At 37.0% G+C, this 24420-nt stretch overlaps 1 protein-coding gene across 1 annotated transcript; it reads left to right on the forward strand.

Moving 5' to 3' along the window:
• The first annotated feature begins 22984 nt into the window (after positions 1–22984).
• LOC111881374 (probable membrane-associated kinase regulator 2) lies at positions 22985–23961 on the forward strand. Its single transcript, XM_023877768.2, has 3 exons — positions 22985–23367; positions 23411–23579; positions 23957–23961. The coding sequence occupies exons 1-3, from the start codon at positions 23011–23013 to the stop codon at positions 23959–23961; spliced, it is 531 nt and encodes a 176-aa protein (XP_023733536.1). The 5' UTR covers positions 22985–23010.
• Positions 23962–24420: the final 459 nt, after the last annotated feature.

Below are 24420 nucleotides of genomic sequence, written 5' to 3' on the forward strand. Positions count from 1 at the left end.
TACATCGTTCCATAATCAAGTCTTAGAGTTGCACTTCAAGATTGTGCCTTTAGTGACATAATCTTAAGAAAGGTTTATAACAATTATCAAATGTAGAGTAAAAGGTAAGTTGTGATGTTTTGGGTAAAAAAAGATCAACTAAGACCGATTGTCAGAAGTGTTTGTCTTGATAAGAAACTGCACTAAATCTTGAATATTTGTTTGTCAAGGAATATTTTTGAAAAAGAGAAACTAATATGTAATGAGGTCAGTGGGAGTCTTAAAGATATTTAAGAGTTTCAAAACCTAATCAAGAATAAACCTGTTATTAATCACTAGCACATGACTTGAGGTCTGTAACCTATCGTGTTGACATATTCTTGTTTCTGTCCCCATTCCAGTTAAAGTTGACTGTGCATATGAGTTCTGAGAGTTCTCAATTGGTTGCATAACAACCTCGAAGCAATGGTAGGCCTTCGTGTTGCGGGGTGGCAAGAAATTAAGATTGAAAAAGTGCAGTCCTTATGAGTTTGGATTTGTCACTAACTTTGTCTTGTGGTCATGGTTTTGACAAATTCACATGGATAGGAACAAATACACCCTAAAATCTAAGTGTCATAAGGTTTCTCTCAAATTCATGAAAATGATTGTGAGGAAACGCTTTCACTAAGTAGATTTTAAGGAGATAGAAATTATGATATTTGCATTCTCAAATTCGATTATGATTACGACATCGCTCTTCATAGTTTGAATTGTGAGAAATGGAAAAAGGTCTAAACATTTGAGACTTATAGCTGTAAGTTCTAAAATTGTTTAGACACACATGTGAGCTATCTAAGGAAAGATGTATGAGTTTGAGAAGCCTAAATAAAGTCTTATTGAAGCATCTCGTATCAGAAATATGAACTTTGGTAAGAAAGTCAACAAGTATTGATTTCTAGAAGTCCAGCTTATTTCTGGGTACATGTCAAGGCTAGTGGGAGCATAACTGTTATGCTCATAATAATCTAACTATTATGCTAGTAGGAGCACAATTATTACGTTAAGTGTTGTGAGTTAGCGATGTTAATTATAGAAAACAAAGGTTTCAATTCGCAAAGTTGCAGGGTTTAAAAATTTGTTTTGCTATAGTTAAGGGAGAGGAATTCATACTTCATTTCAAATCTAAAAGCTTAGATTGAGATTTTAGTCAAGAATATATGGAAATGTTATAGCAAGAGACTGGTATAGTATCACGTCTTTATGTAAAACATTATGTATTGTATCTGTTGAGCATCAGCGCTACCGGTTGATCTAAAACCAATTGGTGTTAGAAAGGGCGCAACCTTACCCATATAGCGCATTAAGCCCTTAAGGACCAGGCGTTGTATTGCGGCACTCCAGACCATCATGCGAGGACTTGGTCGATGCCATTTCTAACCCCCAACAATCCCCCCTCAGAAATTGCTCCTTGAGAGAATAGAACCTCGCCACTGGCTCCGATACCACTTGTTGAGCATTAGCGCTACCGGTTGATCTAAAACCAATTGGTGTTAGAAAGGGCGCAACCTTACCCATATAGCGTATTCAGCCCTCCAGGACCAGGTATTGTATTGCGGCACTCCAGGCCATCGTGTGAGGACTTGGTCGATTCCATTTCTGACCCCCAACAGTATCCCATATGTTTCAGATATAGGATCGATTACATAAGCTATAATATTAGTCTGTTCTAATTTTCCAAATGCCTAGGGCATTAAGAGGGAAAAGGGACTAGAACTGGATATGACTAAAATGATTAAGCAATTGTCGAGGACAATCTGAGGTTTACTAAAGATTGATTTCTCATGGATAGTTAGAAGTATAGGGTAAATTTTGGAAGGACCATATTGACATATTTTGAAAAGAGGAAACTCTTGTTTAGAAGTGATAGTCAAAATGGGAATATGGAAATGTTTCCATAAGTGGAAGTTATTCATTAAATATGTGTAAGATTAGAAAGCTTAATGCAAGAAGGATGTTTAAAAGAATGTACTTTGAATGTGAGACTTTGTTTCCATGGAATTGCTCTCCATTGGAATACTTTGTAATGTTTGTTGCCAGGTCTTTGTGATTTTTGTGCATAGTCATTACAAGAGGATCATTGCATATAAGTTTAGAGTCTAACAGATTATAGTAAATGGCTATAATTTGTATTCTTACGTTTACGATAAGGATTTGGAATTGTGATATGAGTGTCATTGGAAATGTTTACAATTGATTTATTTCACAAAGTAAGGACCATAGGTAAAACATAGTGTGCATGCTTGGAGCATGGGCTAACTATTGTTTTAATTCAAGTATTAAGTTGATCAATCGAAACATTATACAATGAATAATGTGTAATCAATATGGTGACTAAGTAAAAGGTGTTTTATTTATATTTAAAAGTTTTGAGACCATATTGGATTCAATTATTATTGTGTTTCACTTTGCATGTTTTGACTTCTCGAATAACTAGGTTATTCAAACTATCCACAGTCGATCGTACTTTGGAAGTAGGTATTGAAGCTAGACTGTCATGAATGGGTCTGTAGATTGTCTAAAGGCTTTTAGACATAACACACGTTTGCTGCAGTGTTCATGAGTACTTCTGGAATAGGATTCGAGTATTGGATGAAACCCACGCTTATCTGAATCACTTCATGGATTTTATCACGAGTGATTGTGAGACGATAATATCTTATATTCTTGAAACCAAGACATGTGAGTTGTAGTTTGCAAGTCGGTTGCACATTGACATATGTAAACGCACCAGTAACTTGGTATTATAAAACATATAGTTGTGTGTGATTTGATGAGTAAATTAAAGCAAGCATTTGAGTCTAATTTTATCCATTCCTTTTACCCAAAGTGGGATAAAAGCGATATATGTGGTCCCCTCGATGATTTAGTGATGACAACCCTAAGCGCTTGGCCAAGCCTGGACTGATTTGATTTGTTCAATTAGTCGGTCGTCTTAAATCGGAAATCGGGAAACAACAGATGGACAGAGAGAATTATATAATCCATGCCTCAGTCCATACGATATCTAGAATGGAGGAATATATGATCCCTTATCTAATGGACGTGTCATTGACTAGGTCAGAGTTCGACAGTGGCTTTTAAGAGCTACGATTGCTAGTCGGGATTTTAGAGTCGTACTTGTAAAACTAGTTATTAGACTTATCCAAATGGGAGACTGTTGGATTAGGTATCTAAGCCCATAACTATAATTGGTATGTACTTGACCCGAGAGTAGCATGGTCCATTCGGGTTGCATATCATCAGGACAATTTGATAGGATGGATACTTGAGCAAGAGGTTACTTATGATTTATTAATATATTATAAGTTCTAATATATTAATATGAAATCATATTATTTAACTACTATTGATTACCAATTAATTTGGAACTAATTATGTGATCAAAAGAGACTAATTAAATATACGGGGATTGTTTTGGTAAATCAATGATTCTTATAGTGTGGGCAAATTGTTATTTAGGATGGGCTAAACCAATATGGTAGTCCATGGAGGTTTAACCTATGGAGCCTAAGTAATATGAAAGGTCATGGGCATTAGGGTTTGCATGGATGTAACCCTAGACTTTTCCACACTATAAAAGGACTCCCTTAGCACACAAAATCAACCACTAGAGTTTTTGGAGTTCGTTAGAGCCGATTTTGGAGCTAACAACATCTCTCTCAAGTTCTCCTTTGTCCTAGGTGTGTTGTGAATCGTTTTAGGCATCACACTTGGGGTGCTAAGTTCTTAAAGTCCAAATACAACAAGTTCTATAAGCTACATAAAGAGGTAAACTCCTAACTTGTATTTAATATTGTTTGTGTCAATCGTATGCTAGTTGTAGGCTTAATGCCTTGGAAACAATATTGCATGTATAATTAGAGAAAACTTAGATCCAAAGCATTTCGTGTTCTATGTTCAGCATAGGATGTTGTAGTATACTAAACCCAACATAAATCACTTATCTAACAGCTCCTGCAGCTGTGTAGACAAGTCCCGCATCTCGGGAGGAGGATACTGATACGGTGCTTCGGCTATCGAAGCCACAGTAGGAACCAAATCAATCCTGAACTCCACCTGCCTTTCTGGAGGCACCCCAAGCAAATCCTCCAGAAACACATTCGGGTAATCCTGGACAATCGACGCAACATCTATTGTCGCCTTACCCTTATCTCGGGTATCCATGACATAGGCGACATAGCATGAGCAACCCTACTGAAGGTAGCATCTAGCCCTTGCTGCAAAACATAAAGTCAACCGACGCTCCAATCCCTCCCAATGATAATCCGAAGCTCCACATGTCCGGAACTCCCTGAATGTCAAAGAACGTGCACCCATTAGTTCCATCATCTTAGAATGAAACGAGCTCAACCGGTAATCCAGAACCTCCAGAATACCCTCCTTGACCGTACCGAAGATCAAAAGTGTTTGATCATGAATGAAACGAGTAATCTTAGATGAGATTAACTCCCTAGTCTGCTCATCGAGCTGACCGATCCTGAGCCTGAACCCTCATTGGCACCAGAACTGCCAACAGGCCTGCCTCTTAATGTTACCATAATGAAAATAGACCGTATAAACCATCAGAATACGCATCGAAATATATATCGAGGAAACACCACTTCATAGGCTCCATGGTTTCATCGCAGCTCTTCTTGAATCGAGTACGAATGCTCTGCTTTCAATAGTATGGGCTCATACTACCTTCCACATCTATCCGTACTTTCCTCAAGATTTTCCTTGACTCAATCAAGTTACTTTATATCCATATAATTTTCCCTCACAGATAAGGCTCCCAACACTAGTTCTCATCCAAGGTTTTCCAAGTGCAAACTTCATACCACTCTCTGTCATCAGCTGTAAAAGGAACCCCTGCTAACTAGCTCACGAATACAATTACATATCACTGAAACTAGATACTTCTTCGAATGAGAAGTCTCACACTAGAACAATTTGACTCAAATAGGAGCTGCGCAATAGAGTTAAAACCTAACCTTCTAAAATTATTTAGTTCCCATCATATGTAACTTAGAATATTCGTTTACTAGTTAGCTGAGGCTAGTTAGAACTCCTAAAAGCACAAAGCAAACAACATTCGAGCATCAAGTAACCAGAACAAAGCATAACCTAATCAGACCATCCTATCATTGACTGATCAGTACTAGCATGCAAGTCTACAAACTTATACAATAGGCATACAAAGGCATCTCTCCTAGCATTCTATCATGTAAAAATTGAGCAGATACTTAGCCCTAACTAGCATATGATTCACATATTTATAGATCAAATCATATCAGATAATATGTATGGGTAACTTGGGAAAACTTACTTGAGTTTGGCTGATTGCATGCACCACACCTTTTTTTATTTTAGAAAAACCATTTTCTTAAAAATATATTTCTTTTTGTAAAAACTTTACCAAATCCGTAGTTTGAGTTCAGACACACCCGAGAGTGTGCCCGAATCCCTCAAACCAAGGCTCTGATACCAACTTGTAATGTCCCAAAAAATATGATCCAAAAATTTTATTTTTAATTTAGATAAATCAGTATTCCAAAAACATTATCCATACAAACCAAATGAAAATAAGTCTATCAAACATCCTATCAATAAGAGTAACATCTCAAAAGTGGAACCATTTGGTGTGTGCGATGCAGTCATTCCAAGCTCTTCCTCTTGGAACCAGAAGTACCTGAAACATAAACTGAAAACCGTAATCACGAAGCTTAATGAGTTCCCTGAAATATCCCATATCATACATAATATATCACATACTGGGCCCCAACCCTACATCACGAGCCCCGTTCGGTATACATATTGTTGGATTAGTGTCTAAGCCCGTAACTATGTTTGGTAAGTACTTGACCCAGTTTTGCATGGTCCTTTTGGGTTGCCTTCACAAAAGCAACATGATAAGATGATTTGTAAATAAAGAGGTTATTATGATTTATTAATATATTATATGATTGATATATTAAAGGAGAAATCATATAGTTTAATTAATATTAGACAAGAATTAATTTTGTGGCTAAAAGAGATTAATTAAATAAAGGGGACTGGAACTGTCAATTGTGTGATAGTTGGTTTTGGGTTGTGGATCCTTATGGATCATAGGGTGGACAAAATTAAGGTCTATGGACTCCTTGAATTCATCCAAGCCTTATTTTAGAAGGATCCTTGGACTGCTTAAGGCCTAAGTTATACGATTAGGGTTTCAGGCTGTAACCCTAGCAGCTTAAGTATTTAAAGACCCCAAGGGCTACAGTAATCGGCTACTAGAAACCCTAAGGAGTTCATAGAGCCGATTTTGTGCCTACAAACTCTCTCCAAATCATCCTCTTGCTTCTTGGTGTTTGTAAGCCATTAGAGGAATGACATTTGTGACTCTAAGCTCCAAGGATAACAAGATTGAAGTTTTCAAGAAGAGGTAATCATCTAGATCTATTTTATTATGTCAATTTCAAATTGTTTACTCTAGATCTAGGGTTTTCAAGTCTTGGATGAAAAGCATGTTCATTAGAGAAACCTAGATCCAAGCATTAGGGTTTGCATGTGAACATAGGAATGTTCTTATGGCTCAAACCCAGAAGTCAAAACCACGGATCTGAGTCCTAATAAATGTGTAGAACCACAAAGTCACTGACTTGGTGACTTTACATGCCCTAAAAGAACCTAAATTCAAGGTATAGCATTATACTTTCACCATGTAAGGTCCCAATTCAGAGATCCAAACCAATGATCAAAGCAAACAAGAATAAGAATGAGTAGAAAAAGAAGATTATCAAGCAATGCACACGTCTATTTGATGGGTTTTAGCCATAAGAACTTTCCTATGTGCGCATGCAAAACCCTAATGCTTGGATCTAGGCTTTCTAATAAACATGCTTTGAATCCAAGTCTTCTAATGACTAATTAGGTTAAATAACAACATTGAAACAGATCTAGAATCATACCTTTGAGTTCCTTTGTTGATCTTGAGGTCTTGGAGCTTCTAGAGTCACAAATGTCACTCCTCTAATGGCTTACAAACACCAATAGCAATATGAATGATTTAGGAGAGAGGAGAGGGGAGGAATTCGACCAGAGTTCTCTTACTTTTTGAGATGTGTCGAATTCCATCAGCCATAGGGTCTATTTATACTTGTAGACTCCTTAAGGGTTACAACCTAAACCCTAATTGGATAATCTTCTCTTAAGGCTATCCAAATCCATTCCTAGATAACCCTTTGGACGATTTGAGCTATCCTAACACTCTTAGAATTCGTCCATACCATATCCAAATGGATTTACAGTCTAAAACTTAACTATCAAACAATTGACAGTTTATACCCCTTTATTTAATTAATCTCTTTAAGTCACCAAATTAATTCTAATTAATTCTATGACTTATATTAATCAAATAACAATATATTATTCCCATAATATATTAATAATATTTACTCTCTCTTAATAAATCATCCTATCAAGTTGCTATGGTGAAGGCAACCCAAAAGGACCATGCACAACCGGATCAATTACTTGCCTAATATAGTTACAGCCTTAGACACTATTCCAACAGTCTGCCACTTGGATAAGTCTAGTAACTATACAATTATAATTCGGTTTGCAATCGTAGCTCTCAAAGACGCTGTCAACTCTGATCTAATCAATCTTGTCCTTTAGATAAGGGAACGTACAATCCTCTGTTAGATATCATGCTGACAATCCTATGGAATGGTTAGTCAAGCATTTAGGTTTCTCGATCTCTGATTTATTTGACATAGAACTTAATCGAACACATCAATTCAGCTCTGACCGAGCCCGGCACATAAGTCAAATCAAATCATCGAGCGGCCGAGATATCGCTTTTACCTTCTTAGATAAAAGTTACAGATAAACTTCGACTTATATGCATTTACTTATTCATTAACCAACTATACACAACAATGCGTTTTATGACACCGAGTTACTGATGCGTTTTCGCATTATCAATGTACAATCAATTAACAAATAATAAACCATATATCTAGGTTTTAAGACTATATGATATTATCGTCTTGCGATCACCCTTTTATATCTTATTCCATAAGGTGATTCCAGCAAGCGCGGGTTTATTCCAATGCTCAAAACTAGTTCATAAGCACTCATGAACGTTGCAGCAATCCTTTGCTATGTCTAATACCATTTAGACATTCTACACACCAATTCATGACAGTCTTCATTCATATCTACTCCCAACATATGAACGATTGTGGACCATTTGAACAATTCGATTATTCCTAATAAACTCAATTATTCTGGAAGTCAAAACATGCAAAGTGAAACAATAGCTAAACAATTAACATAAGATAGTAACTTTACTCATAAATAAAAATCCTTTATTTATTCATCAAATGTCAATTACATTTATCTATTACACGTTTCTAATACTATCTAATCTATGCTAATATCATCCTTCAGCCCAATACTCCTAGCATGCTGCAAGTGCTTAACCCTAATCAGTCCCTTCGTAAGCGGATCTGCTGGGTTATCTTCTGATGATATCCTCTTCACTACGAGTTGTCCTTCTTCTACACGATGTCTAATGAAGTGATATTTTCTGTCGATATGTCTTGATCTACCATGATCCCTTGGTTCCTTGGTCAAGGCAACCGCGCCTTCGTTATCACAGAAAATCTCTACTGGCTCCTTTATGGCAGGTACAACTCCAAGATCACCGATGAAGTTCTTTAGCCATATTGCCTCCTTCGACGCTTCGCTCGCTGCAATGTACTCTGATTCGCACGTTGAATCAGCTACGGTTTCCTACTTGGAACTCTTCCATGTCGCTGCTCCTCCATTTAGGGTAAAGACCCAGCCCGACTACGAACGGTAGTTGTCCCTGTCGGTCTGAAAACTGGCGTCACCATACCCTCGCACCTTCAAGTCATCACTCCCTCCGAGGACTAAGAACCATTCCTTCGTCCTCCGAAGGTACTTAAGGATATTCTTCACCGCAATCCAATGTGCTTTGCCAGGATTCCCTTGATATCTGCTAACCATGCTCAAAGCGAAGGCTACATCAGGGCGAGTACAAGTCATAGCGTACATGATTGATCCAACTGCGCAAGCGTATGGTACTCGGCTCATTTCTGCTATCTCAGCTTCGGTACTCGGACTTTGAGTCTTACTCAATTTGGCATTACTTTGTATCGGTAGTTCTCCCTTCTTTGAGTTTTCCATACTAAAACGTTTTAGTACCTTCTCTAAGTAAGTGTTCTGACTAAGTCCAATTAGTCTATTACTTCTTTCTCTTACTATCCTTATTCCCAAAATGTAAGAAGCCTCTCCGAGGTCCTTCATAGCGAAGCACTTCCCGAGCCAAGACTTAACCTCCTGCAGAGTCGGGATGTCGTTTCCTATGAGTAATATGTCATCGACATATAAAACGAGGAAGCTTACTATACTCCCACTGGCTTTGACATATACACAAGATTCGTCTTCGCTTCGTACAAATCCAAACTCTTTGACTTTCTCATCGAAGCAAAGATTCCATCTGCGAGACGCTTGCTTAAGTCCATAAATGGACTTCTCAAGCTTACACACTCTATTCGGATGCTTCGGATCCACAAACCCCTCTGGCTGAGCCATGTAAACATCCTCAGCCAACTTTCCGTTAAGGAAAGTGGTCTTGACATCCATTTGCCAAATCTCATAATCATGAAATGCGGCAATAGCTAGCATCACTCTAATATATTTAATCTTTGCAACTGGTAAGAAGGTCTCATCGTAGTCAACTCCAGGAGTTTGAGTAAAGCCCTTCGCAACCAATCGCGCTTTATATGTGTGCACGTTTCCATCCACGTCGGTCTTCTTCTTGAAGATCCATTTGCACCCAACGGTCTTACGTCCGGGCACGTAATCAACCAAATTCCAAACTTGGTTATCATACATGGATTGGATCTCGCTATCCATCGCCTCTTTCCATTTCGCAGACTCCGGGCCTGCCATGGCTTCCTTATAGCTATTAGGTTCATCAAGATTTATTAGTGTACCATCACTAATATACGTGTCCCCTTCGGTAGTAATATGAAAACCATAAAACTGGGGTAGAACTCTAACTCTATCGGAACGTCTAAGAGGTAAGGATTCGTCAATCGGTTCAACCGGAGTTTCCTCCTCGGGTTGAATGCCAGCGGTAGAGGTTCCTTCATCTATCGACTCTTGAATCTCTTCAAGTTCGATTTGCCTCCCACTGTCTCCCTGGCTTATGAGTTCTTGCTCTCGGAAAACTCCTCTCCTCGCAACGAAGACCACATTGTCCTTCGGTCTATAGAAGAGATATCCAAAGGATGTCTGCGGGTAGCCGATGAAAATACATCGCTCACTTCGAGGTTCAAGCTTGTCGTGAGTATCTCGTCTTACGAAAGCCTCGCAACCCCAAACCTTCATATGTGCCAACGAGGGAGCTTTCCCTGTCCACATCTCGTGAGGTGTTTTGGCAACCTTCTTGGTAGGGACTCGGTTAAGGATATGGGCGGCAGTCTCTAAGGCATACCCCCAAAAAGAGATTGGTAGTGAAGCACGACTCATCATAGAGCGAACCATATCCAATAAGGTTCGATTACGCCTTTCTGCCACACCATTCAACTGCGGTGTCCTAGGAGGCGTCAATTGCGAAACTATTCCAGACTCCTTGAGATAATCGTGGAATTCAAGACTTAGGTACTCTCCTCCTCGATCGGATCGAAGCATCTTGATTTTCCTGCCCAATTGATTCTCCACTTCATTCTTGAATTCTTTGAACTTTTCAAAGGTTTCTAACTTTTGCTTGATTAAGTAGATATACCCATATCTACTACAGTCATCGGTAAAAGTCACGTAGAAGCGGTTCCCATCCTTCGTGGTTGATCTAAACGGTCCACATACATCGGTATGTATTAGGTCCAATAGACCTTCGCCCCTTTCACATGTACTCGTGAAGGGTGATTTAGTCATCTTCCCAAGTAAACAAGACTCGCATGTGTCATCTTCCCTAAGGTCGAATGACTCCAACACTCCATCCTTTTAGAGTTGGGCTATGCGTTTCTTGTTGACATGTCCAAGACGACAATGCCACAAGGATGCTTTATCCATACTAGTGGAAGAATCAATATTCAAAACATCATTTCCTAAGTTATCAACAATCATAACAGTTTCATATATTCCATTACATGGTATAGCTTCAAAGTAAAAGACACCATTTAGATAAGCCAAAATAGAACCATTCTCATTATTAAAAGAAAATCTAAATCCTTGTCTATATAAACCATGAAATGAAATGATGTTTCTAGCCATTTCTGGCGAATAGCAACAATTGTTCAAATGTGATAACCACAGGCGACGATCTTCTGTTCCCTATGATTAGATTGATCCTTCCTTGCTCCACATCCCTACTTCTTCTTAGTCCCTGCACATTAGAACAAATGTGATAACCACAACCGGTATCAAGAACCCAAGAAATAGCATGATTAGAATCGTTAGATTTAATTGTGTATATACCTGCGAAAGATGGCTTGATCTTTCCTTCTTTGATGGCTTGCAGGTACTCTGGGCAGCTTCTCTTCCAATGTCCTATCTTGTGGCAGTGGTGGCACTCTGCCTCCTTCGGGTTAGAGTAGGGCTTAGCGGGATCAACTTTGGTCCCACTAGAAGAGGCACCATCTCGGGCTTTCGCCTCGCGAAAGTTCTTTGATGAAGCTTTCCTCTTCTTTCCCTTCCCTTGACCAATAGCCAAGACAGGAGCAGCGGTCGGATTGGGAGTAGGTGCAACAGACTTGTCTTTGAAATTGCTCTCAGAAACCCTCAAGAGACCTTGGAGTTTGCTTAGGGTGACGTCTTCTTTGTTCATGTGGTAGGTCATCCTAAATTGGTTGTACATCGGAGGCAAAGAGTGAAGCACCATGTCGATCGCCAAGTCTTCCCCGAAGTCAACATTTAACTTGCGAAGGCGGTCGACATACCTTTGCATCTTTTGCAAGTGCACGGTAAGAGATTCTCCATGACCCATCTTCGCGGAAATCATGTTAGTGAAAATCTCATACCGCTCTTGTCTCGCGTTTTGGTGGTACCTCTCCAATAAGTCTTGGTGCATCTCGTACGGGTACATGTCCTCGTAGGACTTTTGGAATTCGGAGTTCATGGTAGCGATCATGATGCAATATACCTTCGTTGCATCTCGCTCATGAGTTTCAAAGGCGGTGATTTCGGCTGGAGTAGCGATTTCGGTGTTGATTTTCTCGAGCTTCTCATCAAGGACATACTCCTTGTCCTCATAGCGAGCAATGGTGCGAATGTATCTTATCCATTCGCTAAAGTTCGTTCCATCGAAGGTGACCTTTTGGCAAAGGCTCATCAACGTGAAAGAACTAGCAGCAGCGTTGTTTGCGTTCGACATCTATAATTAGAAAAGGACAAAGATAGATTAGAATAAGAATCCCTAATTATCACCCAATAAGAAAAATTAGGGCTAGGATCCAACAATAACATTTACATACTAGAAAAGGGATGCCGTAATCTAACATGCAAATAAATTGAAGGTAAGTGAATGACGATTCACTAATTCTCCATCACAAAACTTAAACTATTAGTCCTAAGTGTTTTTGAGAATTCCTAGGTTTGGATGAGATTCATTGAAACTATTCAATGGCATGTTTAAATCTCGATATGCCCCTCTTGTTTGTGACTGGGATGCCGAGGATCACAAAGCGGGTGTGAATTACCATGCAAATTCACATGGTGCCTTCATTGTAACGATCACCTATTCGACGTGCCGGTAAACCACACACGCTCCATCGAACTATGATAAACAATGAATCACCCTTTGCCACCTTCGCTTAGAACCAATTAGTGTGCCGGTAAACCACACATGCTCCACTAACATCTTAGCAAGGTGCAAAGTGTAATTTCATGGGATTGCATCAATTCACTTTTCCTAAAGTAACTAAGATTTGGAAATTTTAAAATATGTGTAGTTACTTTATATTTCTTATTATACTTTTAATGAGAGGATGAGGTTGCCCTATCCTACCCGTTCGGCTAACGACCCTCCACCAATCAAGCAAGCGGTGGGTGTGAGTGTACACCCATTAAGCGCCATTTTATAGGCCGCAACCTTATACCCACCTTATAGATCGGCTTCGTGAATGAGGCCTACTAACGGTAAGACTAGCATTAAGTTATACATATATATATATATATATATATATATATATATATATATATATATATATATATATATATATATATATATATATTATACTAGTAATATCATATTAGTATAGGGTTGTATTTTAAATCTTTTAAAATCTAGGGTTTGAAATTTAAGTTGTCTAAATTAAAACTTTTTAATCACAAATATAAATTTCAAAACTTGAGGGCAAGTTTTAAACATTTAAAACATGGAGGATCAAATAACAAATAATTCCAATTAACAATTAATATCCTAATTATCTATATTTGATTTATTTAAGATTTCTTTTAAGATAATTACCAAAATAATCAAAATAATTAATTAATTATCATATAAGGAAATTAAATATTTTATTATATGATAAATATCTTTAATTAGATCAAGATTGCAGTTATATTTATCAGAAAAACGAATTAATATTGATCTAATTAGTTTATGGAAAGTTTAGATAAGATAATTACAAAGAAATCCCGAATCTGGCCATTCCTGACGCCTGGACTCGCCGAGTGCACAAGGGGACTCGCCGAGTCAGGCCTACTCGCCGAGTCCACCTTGGGACTCGCCGAGTCAGTGACTCAGAAACCTAAAAATCGAATTTTGCAGGTTTGTTCCAGTTAATCAAGCAACAATTTAAAGAAAACCAAACCAGGCTCTGATACCACTGATGGGTTTTAGCCATAAGAACTTTCCTATGTGCGCATGCAAAACCCTAATGCTTGGATCTAGGCTTTCTAATAAACATGCTTTGAATCCAAGTCTTCTAATGACTAATTAGGTTAAATAACAACATTGAAACAGATCTAGAATCATACCTTTGAGTTCCTTTGTTGATCTTGAGGTCTTTGAGCTTCTAGAGTCACAAATGTCACTCCTCTAATGGCTTACAAACACCAATAGCAATATGAATGATTTAGGAGAGAGGAGAGGGGAGGAATTCGACCAGAGTTCTCTTACTTTTTGAGATGTGTCGAATTCCATCATCCATAGGGTCTATTTATACTTGTAGACTCCTTAAGGGTTACAACCTAAACCCTAATTGGATAATCTTCTCTTAAGGCTATCCAAATCCATTCCTAGATAACCCTTTGGACGATTTGAGCTATCCTAACACTCTTAGAATTCGTCCATACCATATCCAAATGGATTTACAGTCTAAAGCTTAACTATCAAACAATTGACAGTTTATACCCCTTTATTTAATTAATCTCTTTAAGTCACCAAATTAATTCTAATTAATTCTATGACTTATATTAATCAAATAACAATATATTATTCCCATAATATATTAATAATATTTACTCTCTCTTAATAAATCATCCTATCAAGTTGCTATGGTGAAGGCAACCCAAAAGGACCACGCACAACCGGATCAATTACTTGCCTAATATAGTTACAGCCTTAGACACTATTCCAACACTATTAGCAAAGAGCGTCTGGTAAACCTTGAGAAACACACACACTTTGACCATAAGCTCTATACATACATCACTGCTGACAGACTCTAACACATACTATTTATAGGGATTGACTGGCCGTAAACAAGTTCATGGCCAAACACACGTTAACGGCCGTAAACTAGTTCATGGTCGTGAACACCAACTCAACCGTAAACAGACACAAACGCACATATTACAAGATCAAGACCCTATATGACTTATACATATGATTGCCTAGCCTAAACCACAAATCTATGACCTATCAATCTCCCCCTTGGTTTGTGGGTAGCATAAGCTCAGTATTCTTTTATCATGGGTTCTTTAGCAGCCTCACATTCAATCTTTCAATAGCTCCCATCCAAAGCCTATTGGCAATGATTTTTGCAACCACTCCTGTGTACTCTTTAGCAGCTGCCTCCAAGATGTCTGATTTACAAATTATTTGATGATTTTCCAAGGTGTGAATATCTCTCTCCCTGAACCTCAGAAGATTCTTTGACCGTAAACACATTTGACACCATATTTTCTCTGATACCAATTGTAAGGTCCCGATTCAAAGATCCAAACCAGTTGTCAAAACAAACAAGAACAAGAATGAGTAGAAAAAGAAGATTATCAAGCAATACACACGTCTATTAGCAACGAATGTCTGGTACACCTTGAGAAACACACACACTTCGACCGTAAGCTCTGTGGATACGTTACTGCTGATAGACTTTGACACATACTATTTATAGGGATTGACTGGTCATAAACAAGTTCACGGTCGAACACACGTTTACGGTCGTGAACACCAATTCAACCGTAGACAGACACAAACACACATATTACAAGATGAGGACCCTATATGACTTATATAAGGTGATTGCCTAGCCTAAACCACAAATCTATGACCTATCACACCAAATGGACATAATCTCATGCATGGAGGATCCTAAACCCTAAAGGTGCCAACTTTATGGACCTTGAACCTCAGAAACACCAGGTGTGGCAAATCATAGCTCCTGGAGTGGTACCAAACCACTAGATCTCATTCATGGAGCTAAAAAGGTACCGAAACTCATATATATATATATATATATATATATATATATATATATATATATATATATATATATAGATCTAAACCATTAAAGAACAAGTTTATATCTTTTTAGCTCAAACAAGCTGGATATGAAGCAAATAATCAAGATCCACAAGCTCTTCCTTGATCCACCACTTTGCACCAAACTTCTACTTCTTGAATATGGACCAAAATGAACACAATGAGCTCAAAACACAAAAGAGAAGCTTAGGGTTTCGAATATGAGGCTAAAAGGTCAGAGGATGCCGAGAAATGAGGGTTTCATGAGCCATAAAGATGATTATATAATGTCCAACCTCGAAATTTGGGTTTTCATTAATGCTCATGTACGCCCCGCATACGTGTCTGGAACCCCATTCAAGCCTCGCATGAGTACGCTAAGCGTACCATGTAGTACGCATCGCGTACTCGCTTCGCAGCTTGTACGCTAAGCATGCCATGTAGTACGCCCTACGTATAACACAAGGACCAAAATGTAAGTATCAATACAAAAGTGGAAATAGCGAACATACCAGGATTCCAAGTGTTACAGTTTGAACGTCGAACTCTAAGTAATTTTTACCAATTGTTACAAGCGTACTCAACTGGGTTGTTGACTTTGACTTTTGACCAAGTTTGACATGAGGGTATTTTAGGTAAATTGAGTGGTATTTGAGATAGGTCATGATTTGGTTTTTAGGTGACTAATTGAGTTATCATTCGGAGTTATGTTCTGTCAGATATCTTTGCACACTAAGAGGTGAATTTTCCTCACTATACTTGCGGGTCGAAGGCACCAAGGTCGGCCTAATGGATTGATATCACGTTGGATACTGAGTGATGATATGCTTAGTATGCGATAGAACTGTTTGATTATTGGATAGTTCCTAATATGTGTAAGACTGGTAGATTTGTAGGATTACCCGTGATTACTGATTGTATAATTATCTGTCTGTTGAATATGTATATTATATGTTATACGTCGACATGTTACGTTAGGGTTGAGACTATTGCTTAGTGTAGTTAGTCAACAGACCGGGGCAATTCAGCCGGGAGGTTATGGGCCAGAGCCTTCCAACCGGGAAGTTATGGGCCAAGGGTAATCGAACCGAGAGGTGGGCCAAGGTAATTCAACCGGGAGGGTGTGGACGTAACATGCTAATTCAAGTATTTTTATATGTGGTGTGATGGTACTTTGGGGGAACTCACTAAGTTTTGGCTTACAGTTTTAATTTATTGTTTTAGGTACTTCGGATGATCGCGCGAAAGCGAATGCGTAATTGTGTACATCTTCCTATTTTGTGTTATTAAGTCTTGGGAAAACTCTCTTTTTGAATAATACTTTTAAAACAATGACTCTTTTTATAAACAATGATGGTTAATGGTTGATTTTAAAATTTCTACCATTTTTTAGAATGTTACACCATTGGATATATTTGCTTTTAATTCCAAATTTGTTGGTCTGATTATTTTTCATCGAAATCGATCCCATTCATGTTTCTATTCTTTTGATCCATCTTTTTGAGTCCAAATCAATTAGCCCCGCGTTTGATTCAATTTTGGGCCCAAACATAAATCTGATACTGTTCATTTGAGTCCAATTTGTTTACTATTCCACGATTTGAATCAATTTATTCCAAATTTCCTTTTGCTCGTATATCTCATTCATACCGTATCTATTGTTCTTCTTCTTCTTATTATTATTTTTTTTTTATCAAATTGATTCTCAACATCTGGTTCATTTGCGCATCATTCAATTCGAACAAAATCCAAATTCTGAATTGCGTTTATTCATTCTCATGAAGTTCTAATTCATTGTGTGATTCTTTATCATCTATTCTCGTATCTTTCTTGTGTGATATTCAATTTTATTTGATTTGCAATCATGAGTTCTTATTTTTTTTTTATTCAGTTCTTATTTGATTTTGAAGTTCATGAATTTGGTTTGAATCGAAATCATACATCGATCATTGTTATTGGAATGATATTTTACAATTTTTTGATCGATTGATGAACAAATGAAGAACATTGAAGAACAAGATGTTTATCGATGAAGATGATGATGAATTTGATTGATCTTTGTTATTTTGGTTTGAAAAATATACCGTTGACGGGAATTGTGTTGTTTGTCAATGATTGGACCCCGATGCATTTGGGTCAAACGGAAAAGTCAAAATCGAATTCAAGGGCAAAAGGAGAGATGGTTGTTCGATGGTATTTGATGGTGTTCAATTGTGATACAAATGAGAAGAATTGATTTTTCGATGTAATGGAAGGTCTCGCAGTTGACGTGTTAGCCTCACTCGGAATTCAATTTTGATCTCGCATCTCATTCTTACAACTCGCAATTAAAGGGTTCGCTTTTGGGAACGAAGACTCACAAAGTAGATGTTTTCGCCATTGGTCAACGGTCTCGCTCTCGCAATTGAAGTTGTAGCATTTTGTTCTCGCAATCTCTCATCTTGATGAAGATCTCAGAACTTCTGAGTTTTCTGTTTGTTGCGAGTGGTGTCGATTGTGAAAGTTTGATATATGTTAAATGGGTCTCGAAATTGCTAAGTCTCACATTTTGTGTGTTCTGAACTCGCAATTGTCTCAAGGGTCTCGTAAATCGCAAGCAGTATTAGTTTTGTGTATCTGTTCGCGATTGATAGTCAAAGGTTGTTTGAAAATTGAAAGTGGGAAAGGCATTGAATGAGCAGAAAATATTTGAGGTCGATATTGATTGTGTATTCGATATTGGATACTTACAAATCGAAGACTAGATTCCTATTGTGAAGAAGGAAGTATCGGAGGTTGATGGGTCTGATAACGACGTTTGGTTTGAAGGTTTGAGAAGTAGGGTTCACAGTTGAGACTCGTAAATGATACATTGGATTTGCAGATTGCAATGGTCTAGCAAATGGATTCGCAATCGGTTCCCAGATTGTTGATGTTCGTCATTGAAGGATTTAAGGTTCGTTATTGATTCAATTGGGAAGGATGGATAAGAATGGCTAGATAACCAAGTTTGATAGTGAACGAGAAGGGTTCATTGGGAAGGTCAATTTTTTTTTTTCCGGGAAGTCTATGGTTCGTCATTGAAGAAGATGATGGTTCGATATCGGTTTGAATCGGGAAGTTTGTCTTCAAATATCGAATGGTCGAATGTTGTGGTTTGTTATTGTTGTAAATGGTTCGCAATCGTGACTAAAATCTTTGCAACTGGGAAGTATCGGGGAAGAACACATAAAATTACACATATGGTCCCTGATCTATCACCCTAATGACGATTTTTATCCAGAAACTAAAATCTTTGCAACTTTTGGAGAATATTTTTTTTTTTTTGGGATTTCAAAAATTATTATTTCTGCAAAATATTTTCCAACGCCATGAACAAGTTTTTTTCATTTTTCAAGTCAAAGTGGTCGGGAAGTCAAGTTTATAAAAAGTGTGATAGTTTTTGTGTTTTCCGGATTTGAAGCTTCGAGTTTTTGCCACTTATCGAGGGGGAGTATTGTATTGTCAAATCCACATTGAGCACTTTCTCATTCCTATTTGGAGTTTTATAATCACATTTTGATTATAAAAAGGGGAGAGATTGTGATATGTGTATTCGAAATCAAAATTTTTTGGATATTTATATTTTGGCGATTGATCATTTATGGTTGAAGACTGATGTGACATTAAGAGGGAGTTGATTATGAAGTGATTCAAATTTAAAATTATGAAGTAGTTTGTTTTTATGAAGGGTTTTCTCTTAATGAAGATTTTTGCAATGTGCTTTTATGCTCAAACTTGGGTAATTTTCCATGGAGTTTTGAATACTCAAGGAACTTAAGTTACCTTTTAATGCTTTGGATTGTAATATCTCACCTTCTAGAACCCAGATTAGAAGATCATTGAAGACTTGAAGATTTGTTGATAGCTTCTAACATTTTTTCATGCATGAGGTCTTGTTCGCAAAGTTGCTCCTTTTTAGGAATTGAAGTCGTATAATTCAATTCAAGCTTTAAGGGGAGAATGGTGGGATGCAAATCTCTTCATTGGATGGTGACCTAGGTGGCATTTATATATGGAAGGCTTGTCATGTGGAAAGCCTTATGGGTTGAGCTAGCCTATAAATACTTGTATATTATTCATTGAATAGGTTGAGAGAGATCCCATTATATAAATGAGTAGTCTAGTTCTAGAGAGAGAGAGAGAGAGAGAGAGAGAGAGAGAGAAAGAAAGAAAGAAAGAGAAAGAGAAAGAGAGACAAAGTATTGTAGCTTCTACATTTTTGTACTACTCCATTATTTATACATCTTGTGCTTAAATGTTAAACGAGGTCTTTTCAATTATGTATGTTCTTAATTCCACATTTGTCATCTTCCATGGGATCATACAGAGTTTTCGTTGATGTTTTAGTACATATTTTATTCTTAATGATGTTAATAGCTTACTAGTGGAAGATTGTGGAATGTTCCGGATTATCATCACCTATATGAAATTGATGTGCGGTCACATCTATGAATATTATTATGGCTACATCTTCTAAGGGTCTCATGAAGTTGGATTTGTTCATGACCAAAATGAACACAACCGTAAGAGTCGAAATATGTTTAGACATTATATGTATCATATGTATTGTTTACATTATTATTTCATGTGGTAGTTCAAGATTTTATTCAGTATCCATTAAGTAATTCCGATATGTAATCACTATGAAAAACTCAAGTTTAAAAGACACTTTTTCTTATGCATATTGAATCTTGTTTTCATGGAATTGTAATGCTTATTTTCTATTGAAATGTGGGGGGATTTTCTTCGATTTGAATAAAAAAATGTGCGGGATTGTTGATTTTTTTTTTTATCAATTCTTGATAGTTTTTCAACTCTTGCTTGTCCTATATAGGAGAAAAGATGAAACTTTTATTAGTTTAAAAGGCTTTGTCTCTATTACTTATTACTATGGGCTAGTACCATAAAAGTGGGCTTGCTAATGAATTGGAGTAGATTTTGGGCTTGGATTTACTAGTGGCTCACTAGATAATTACATGAATATTAATGGTCAAAATATTAGGCTTGGGCCTTGATTTACTAGTAGAGCACTAGATAATTACATGAACATTGTTTCATATACCTTCTTGTTTGATTTCGAGTTGTTGTCATAGAAAAGGTAAGCTCAAATTGTTTGGATGAAAGATCCTAGTTCTTGGTATACTACTTTGTAATTCTAAAGCCTCGTTAGTTGGTTTTTAAATGTTTTGCAATTAAAAAAATATCCAATTATTAATAAGTGCTAAGTTAGAAACAATTTATTTTGGTTTCACGAGAAAAGAGATTATTTGGATCATAGTAGTAGAAATCATTCATTTTTGCATAATTTTAGGCATATCAAAATACATAGCTAGAACTATGTGCTACTATATAGAATGACACACATAATAATAAGATGCAAAAAAAGAGAACATAAGATTTATATTGTTAAAATGATTAGGGTAGCTGTGCTATGTTCATAGAAGAGTATAAGAGAGTTTCCATTCAATATGTAATAAAGTTTGAACTTACTTTAATATTAACATATAATAGATCTAGGCTTTCATTTTAGATCATTAAACTGCACACATGTTGAACCTATAAAGTTATCCTCCAAGGAACTATGATTGATTGTTGTTGAGGTGGCGATCAAGTCCATAAGCAATCATATTTTACAACTCAAAAATTTTCCATTTGGAGTCTGATTAACAAACCAACTATCTTCCAAGGCATATACATATAGTAAACCCCTCTCTAGTATGACCCATTCTTATTAATTATCTAAAAGATCAATTACATCTATAGACTTATTCAAATTCTTAGTTTTCACCACCATGGTAAATATACTTGTTGGATTCTTTGTAAAAAGGATTTTCCTTTAGGATAACATACCATCACTAATCAGTTATATGATATAGTGATATATCATCTGGATGTATTTCTTCTTTCCATGAAACATTAGACTCTATGTATAATGAACTACACTCTAGTTGCCACAAACAAAGAAATGAAATTCTTATTTAACATCAAAATCTTTGAAATTTCTTCAATCATATAAACTCTTTGTCAGTTTCTACAATGTCTACATATTCTACTTTTGTGGCTAACAGATAAACACTCTTCTAATGTCTAGACATCCAACTAACTGTCATATCCCGACAATAAACGAACACACACCACAGTGTTCTTCCCTAACATCAAACAAAGTTTGCATCTAAAAAACCTTCCATGGTAACCCCTTTATTTCTAAAACATCAGACAATCTAAAAAATGTTGGATCTAGCATGGAAGATACGAATAATTACTATATTGTTGTTATATGTGAACTTGTGAGGTTACATAAAGAACAACAAAAGAAGTGAAAATAAATGATACATTTATAAATGATAAAATTTCAATTTACCAATTAGAAAAGATAGATAAATAATTGGTTATATACAATTTATTAAATGAAGAAAATTAAACAAAATGATTTAGTTATTAATCAATGTAATTAATTAAAAGATAAAACTGCAAATTTGGTCCCTGTGGTATTCAAAAAACTTTGGATAGGGTCCAAAAAGTTTTCAACTTGCATGGGCCGTCCAAAATCAAGAATTTCCTGTGATTTTGGTCCAAAATAATTTGAAAAGACGGTTTTGCCCTTTTATTTTCATTTTTGTATTTTTTATAATCATTCTAAGACTTTTTTATTTTAAAAATAAAGAGAAAAAAAAATTATCCTCCACCCCCACCGTTCTCTCTCTCTGCCCTCTCTCTCTCTGCCTCTCTCTCTCTCTCTCTCTCTCCCATCTTCCTCACCTCACTTCACCTGCAATTTAAACTGCATATACACATTGTTTACGAAACATTGAAGCTTCCATGGCACCATGAATTATCAGAATATAATTAGAATCGGAAATATCGACACCTCCTTGGTCACCTGCATATGAGTTTCATAAACACCATCTGTCATCTTGATTTGAGAAAAGGGACACGAACAAAGGCTTTCGGGGCATTAGACTTGTCCATGCCTGCTGTTTATCATCACCGGTGGTGGTGGAAATGAAATCCAACATTTTATTAATATTCTCTTCATTTACCTGTCTCTTCTTCCCAAGAACATCATCTTCAGAACCAGAAATGTAGTTAGAGGAGGATGTCGTACATGAGCAATCAACCAAGAAGAAGAGAAGAGAGATTTCAAGAAATGATAATATTACCTTCCACGTTTATTAATGACGAACACAACATCAAATGTGAGGAATTAAGGTCCAATTGAGGGTTTCCAAGCCCTAATCACACCTTAAGCATCATCACTTTGTATTCTGGCTCTCCCAACTATGGAAGCTTTCAGCTTGCTAAGGTACTGGAGGAGTAATGGCGGTGATGGAAGCGCCAATGCTAACGTAAAAACTTCCGCTGCTTCACCCACCGCCACCACCATTGTTACAGCAGTCAGCACCCAAACCTCCGACACGGGAGACGACGAGAATGATCACGGACCGTTTTTTGACTTGGAGTTCAATTTACCGGTGGAAGGAGGAGATGATGAGGATACGAAAGACGGTGGCACTGGAAACGATGTCGATTATGGCGAGGAAGAGGAGGATGAAGAAGATGAAGAGGAATCAGATGAGAGGGAGTTGAAGTTCACGCTTTTGTCTGGTTCCAATGGCAATAGTACGAATGATGCGAATGTTTCAGTTGTTTTTCAACGGCGGTTTCGTTCCTGTTGACCAGACGACGGAGACTAATTTAAAGCCACCGCGGCTTCGTGTTTCGTTGATGAAATCGGCAACGAAGCTTCGAGTTATGATGTTGAAATCGGCAACGAAGCTTCGTGTTTCGTTGATGAAATCGGCGACGAAGCTTCGAGTTATGATGTTGAAATCGGCGACGAACGCATCTGGTTGTTCTTGTTCTTCAATTTTTTTGCCCGTCGATTCCGACCCAGAGAGAGAGAGAGAGAGAGAGAGAGAGAGAGAGAGAGAGGGGTAGGTGGGGGTGGGGGATAATTCTTTTTTTTTCTTTTTTTTTTTTAAACTAAAGTATTAGAATGATTATAAAAAATACAAAAAAGAAAATAAAAGGGCAAAACCGTCTTTTCAAATTATTTTGGACCAAAATCACAGTAAATTCTTGATTTTGGACGGTCCATGCAAGTTGAAAACTTTTTGGACCCTATCCAAAGTTTTTTGAATACCACAGGGACCAAATTTGCAGTTTTGTCTAATTAAAACAACTAACTTAACTAATGACTTAAAAAGCTTTCATAATAACTCACAGATTAAAGCAAGCATATAAAAGAGACAACTTGTAGTTTTTGGTAATTGTATCATTAGAAACTATAATAAACGCTCGTACCGACCCATTGCCCTAGTTAATGGATCCCAATCACAAATAACGAGGAAATGGTTGATTGAAAAAGTATTTTTAGAAATTAGCACATAACAAAAGAAAAAAAACTCTATATTTTATTATCCATAAAGTCAGATCCAATTAGAACTAATTATTATCAATAAGAACAACCATAAGATGTAAGAATTCATTACATTAATTAAAGGGATCATTTGATGTTGGATAATAGTTAACACTCAATCAATGGTGTTGATCTTGCTTGCATGTGGATGTCGTTATAACAGAGAAATCATGGTGTGTTCGGCATTGTGGACTTCAACCCTACTGAAGGTTTGTATTTGATCGGATATACTTCAAGTATGAATAAGAAACGTAAAACTAATCTACGAAAA

Source organism: Lactuca sativa, chromosome 7, assembly GCF_002870075.4.
Source record: "Lactuca sativa cultivar Salinas chromosome 7, Lsat_Salinas_v11, whole genome shotgun sequence".
In the NCBI taxonomy this organism is placed as follows: domain Eukaryota; kingdom Viridiplantae; phylum Streptophyta; class Magnoliopsida; order Asterales; family Asteraceae; genus Lactuca; species Lactuca sativa.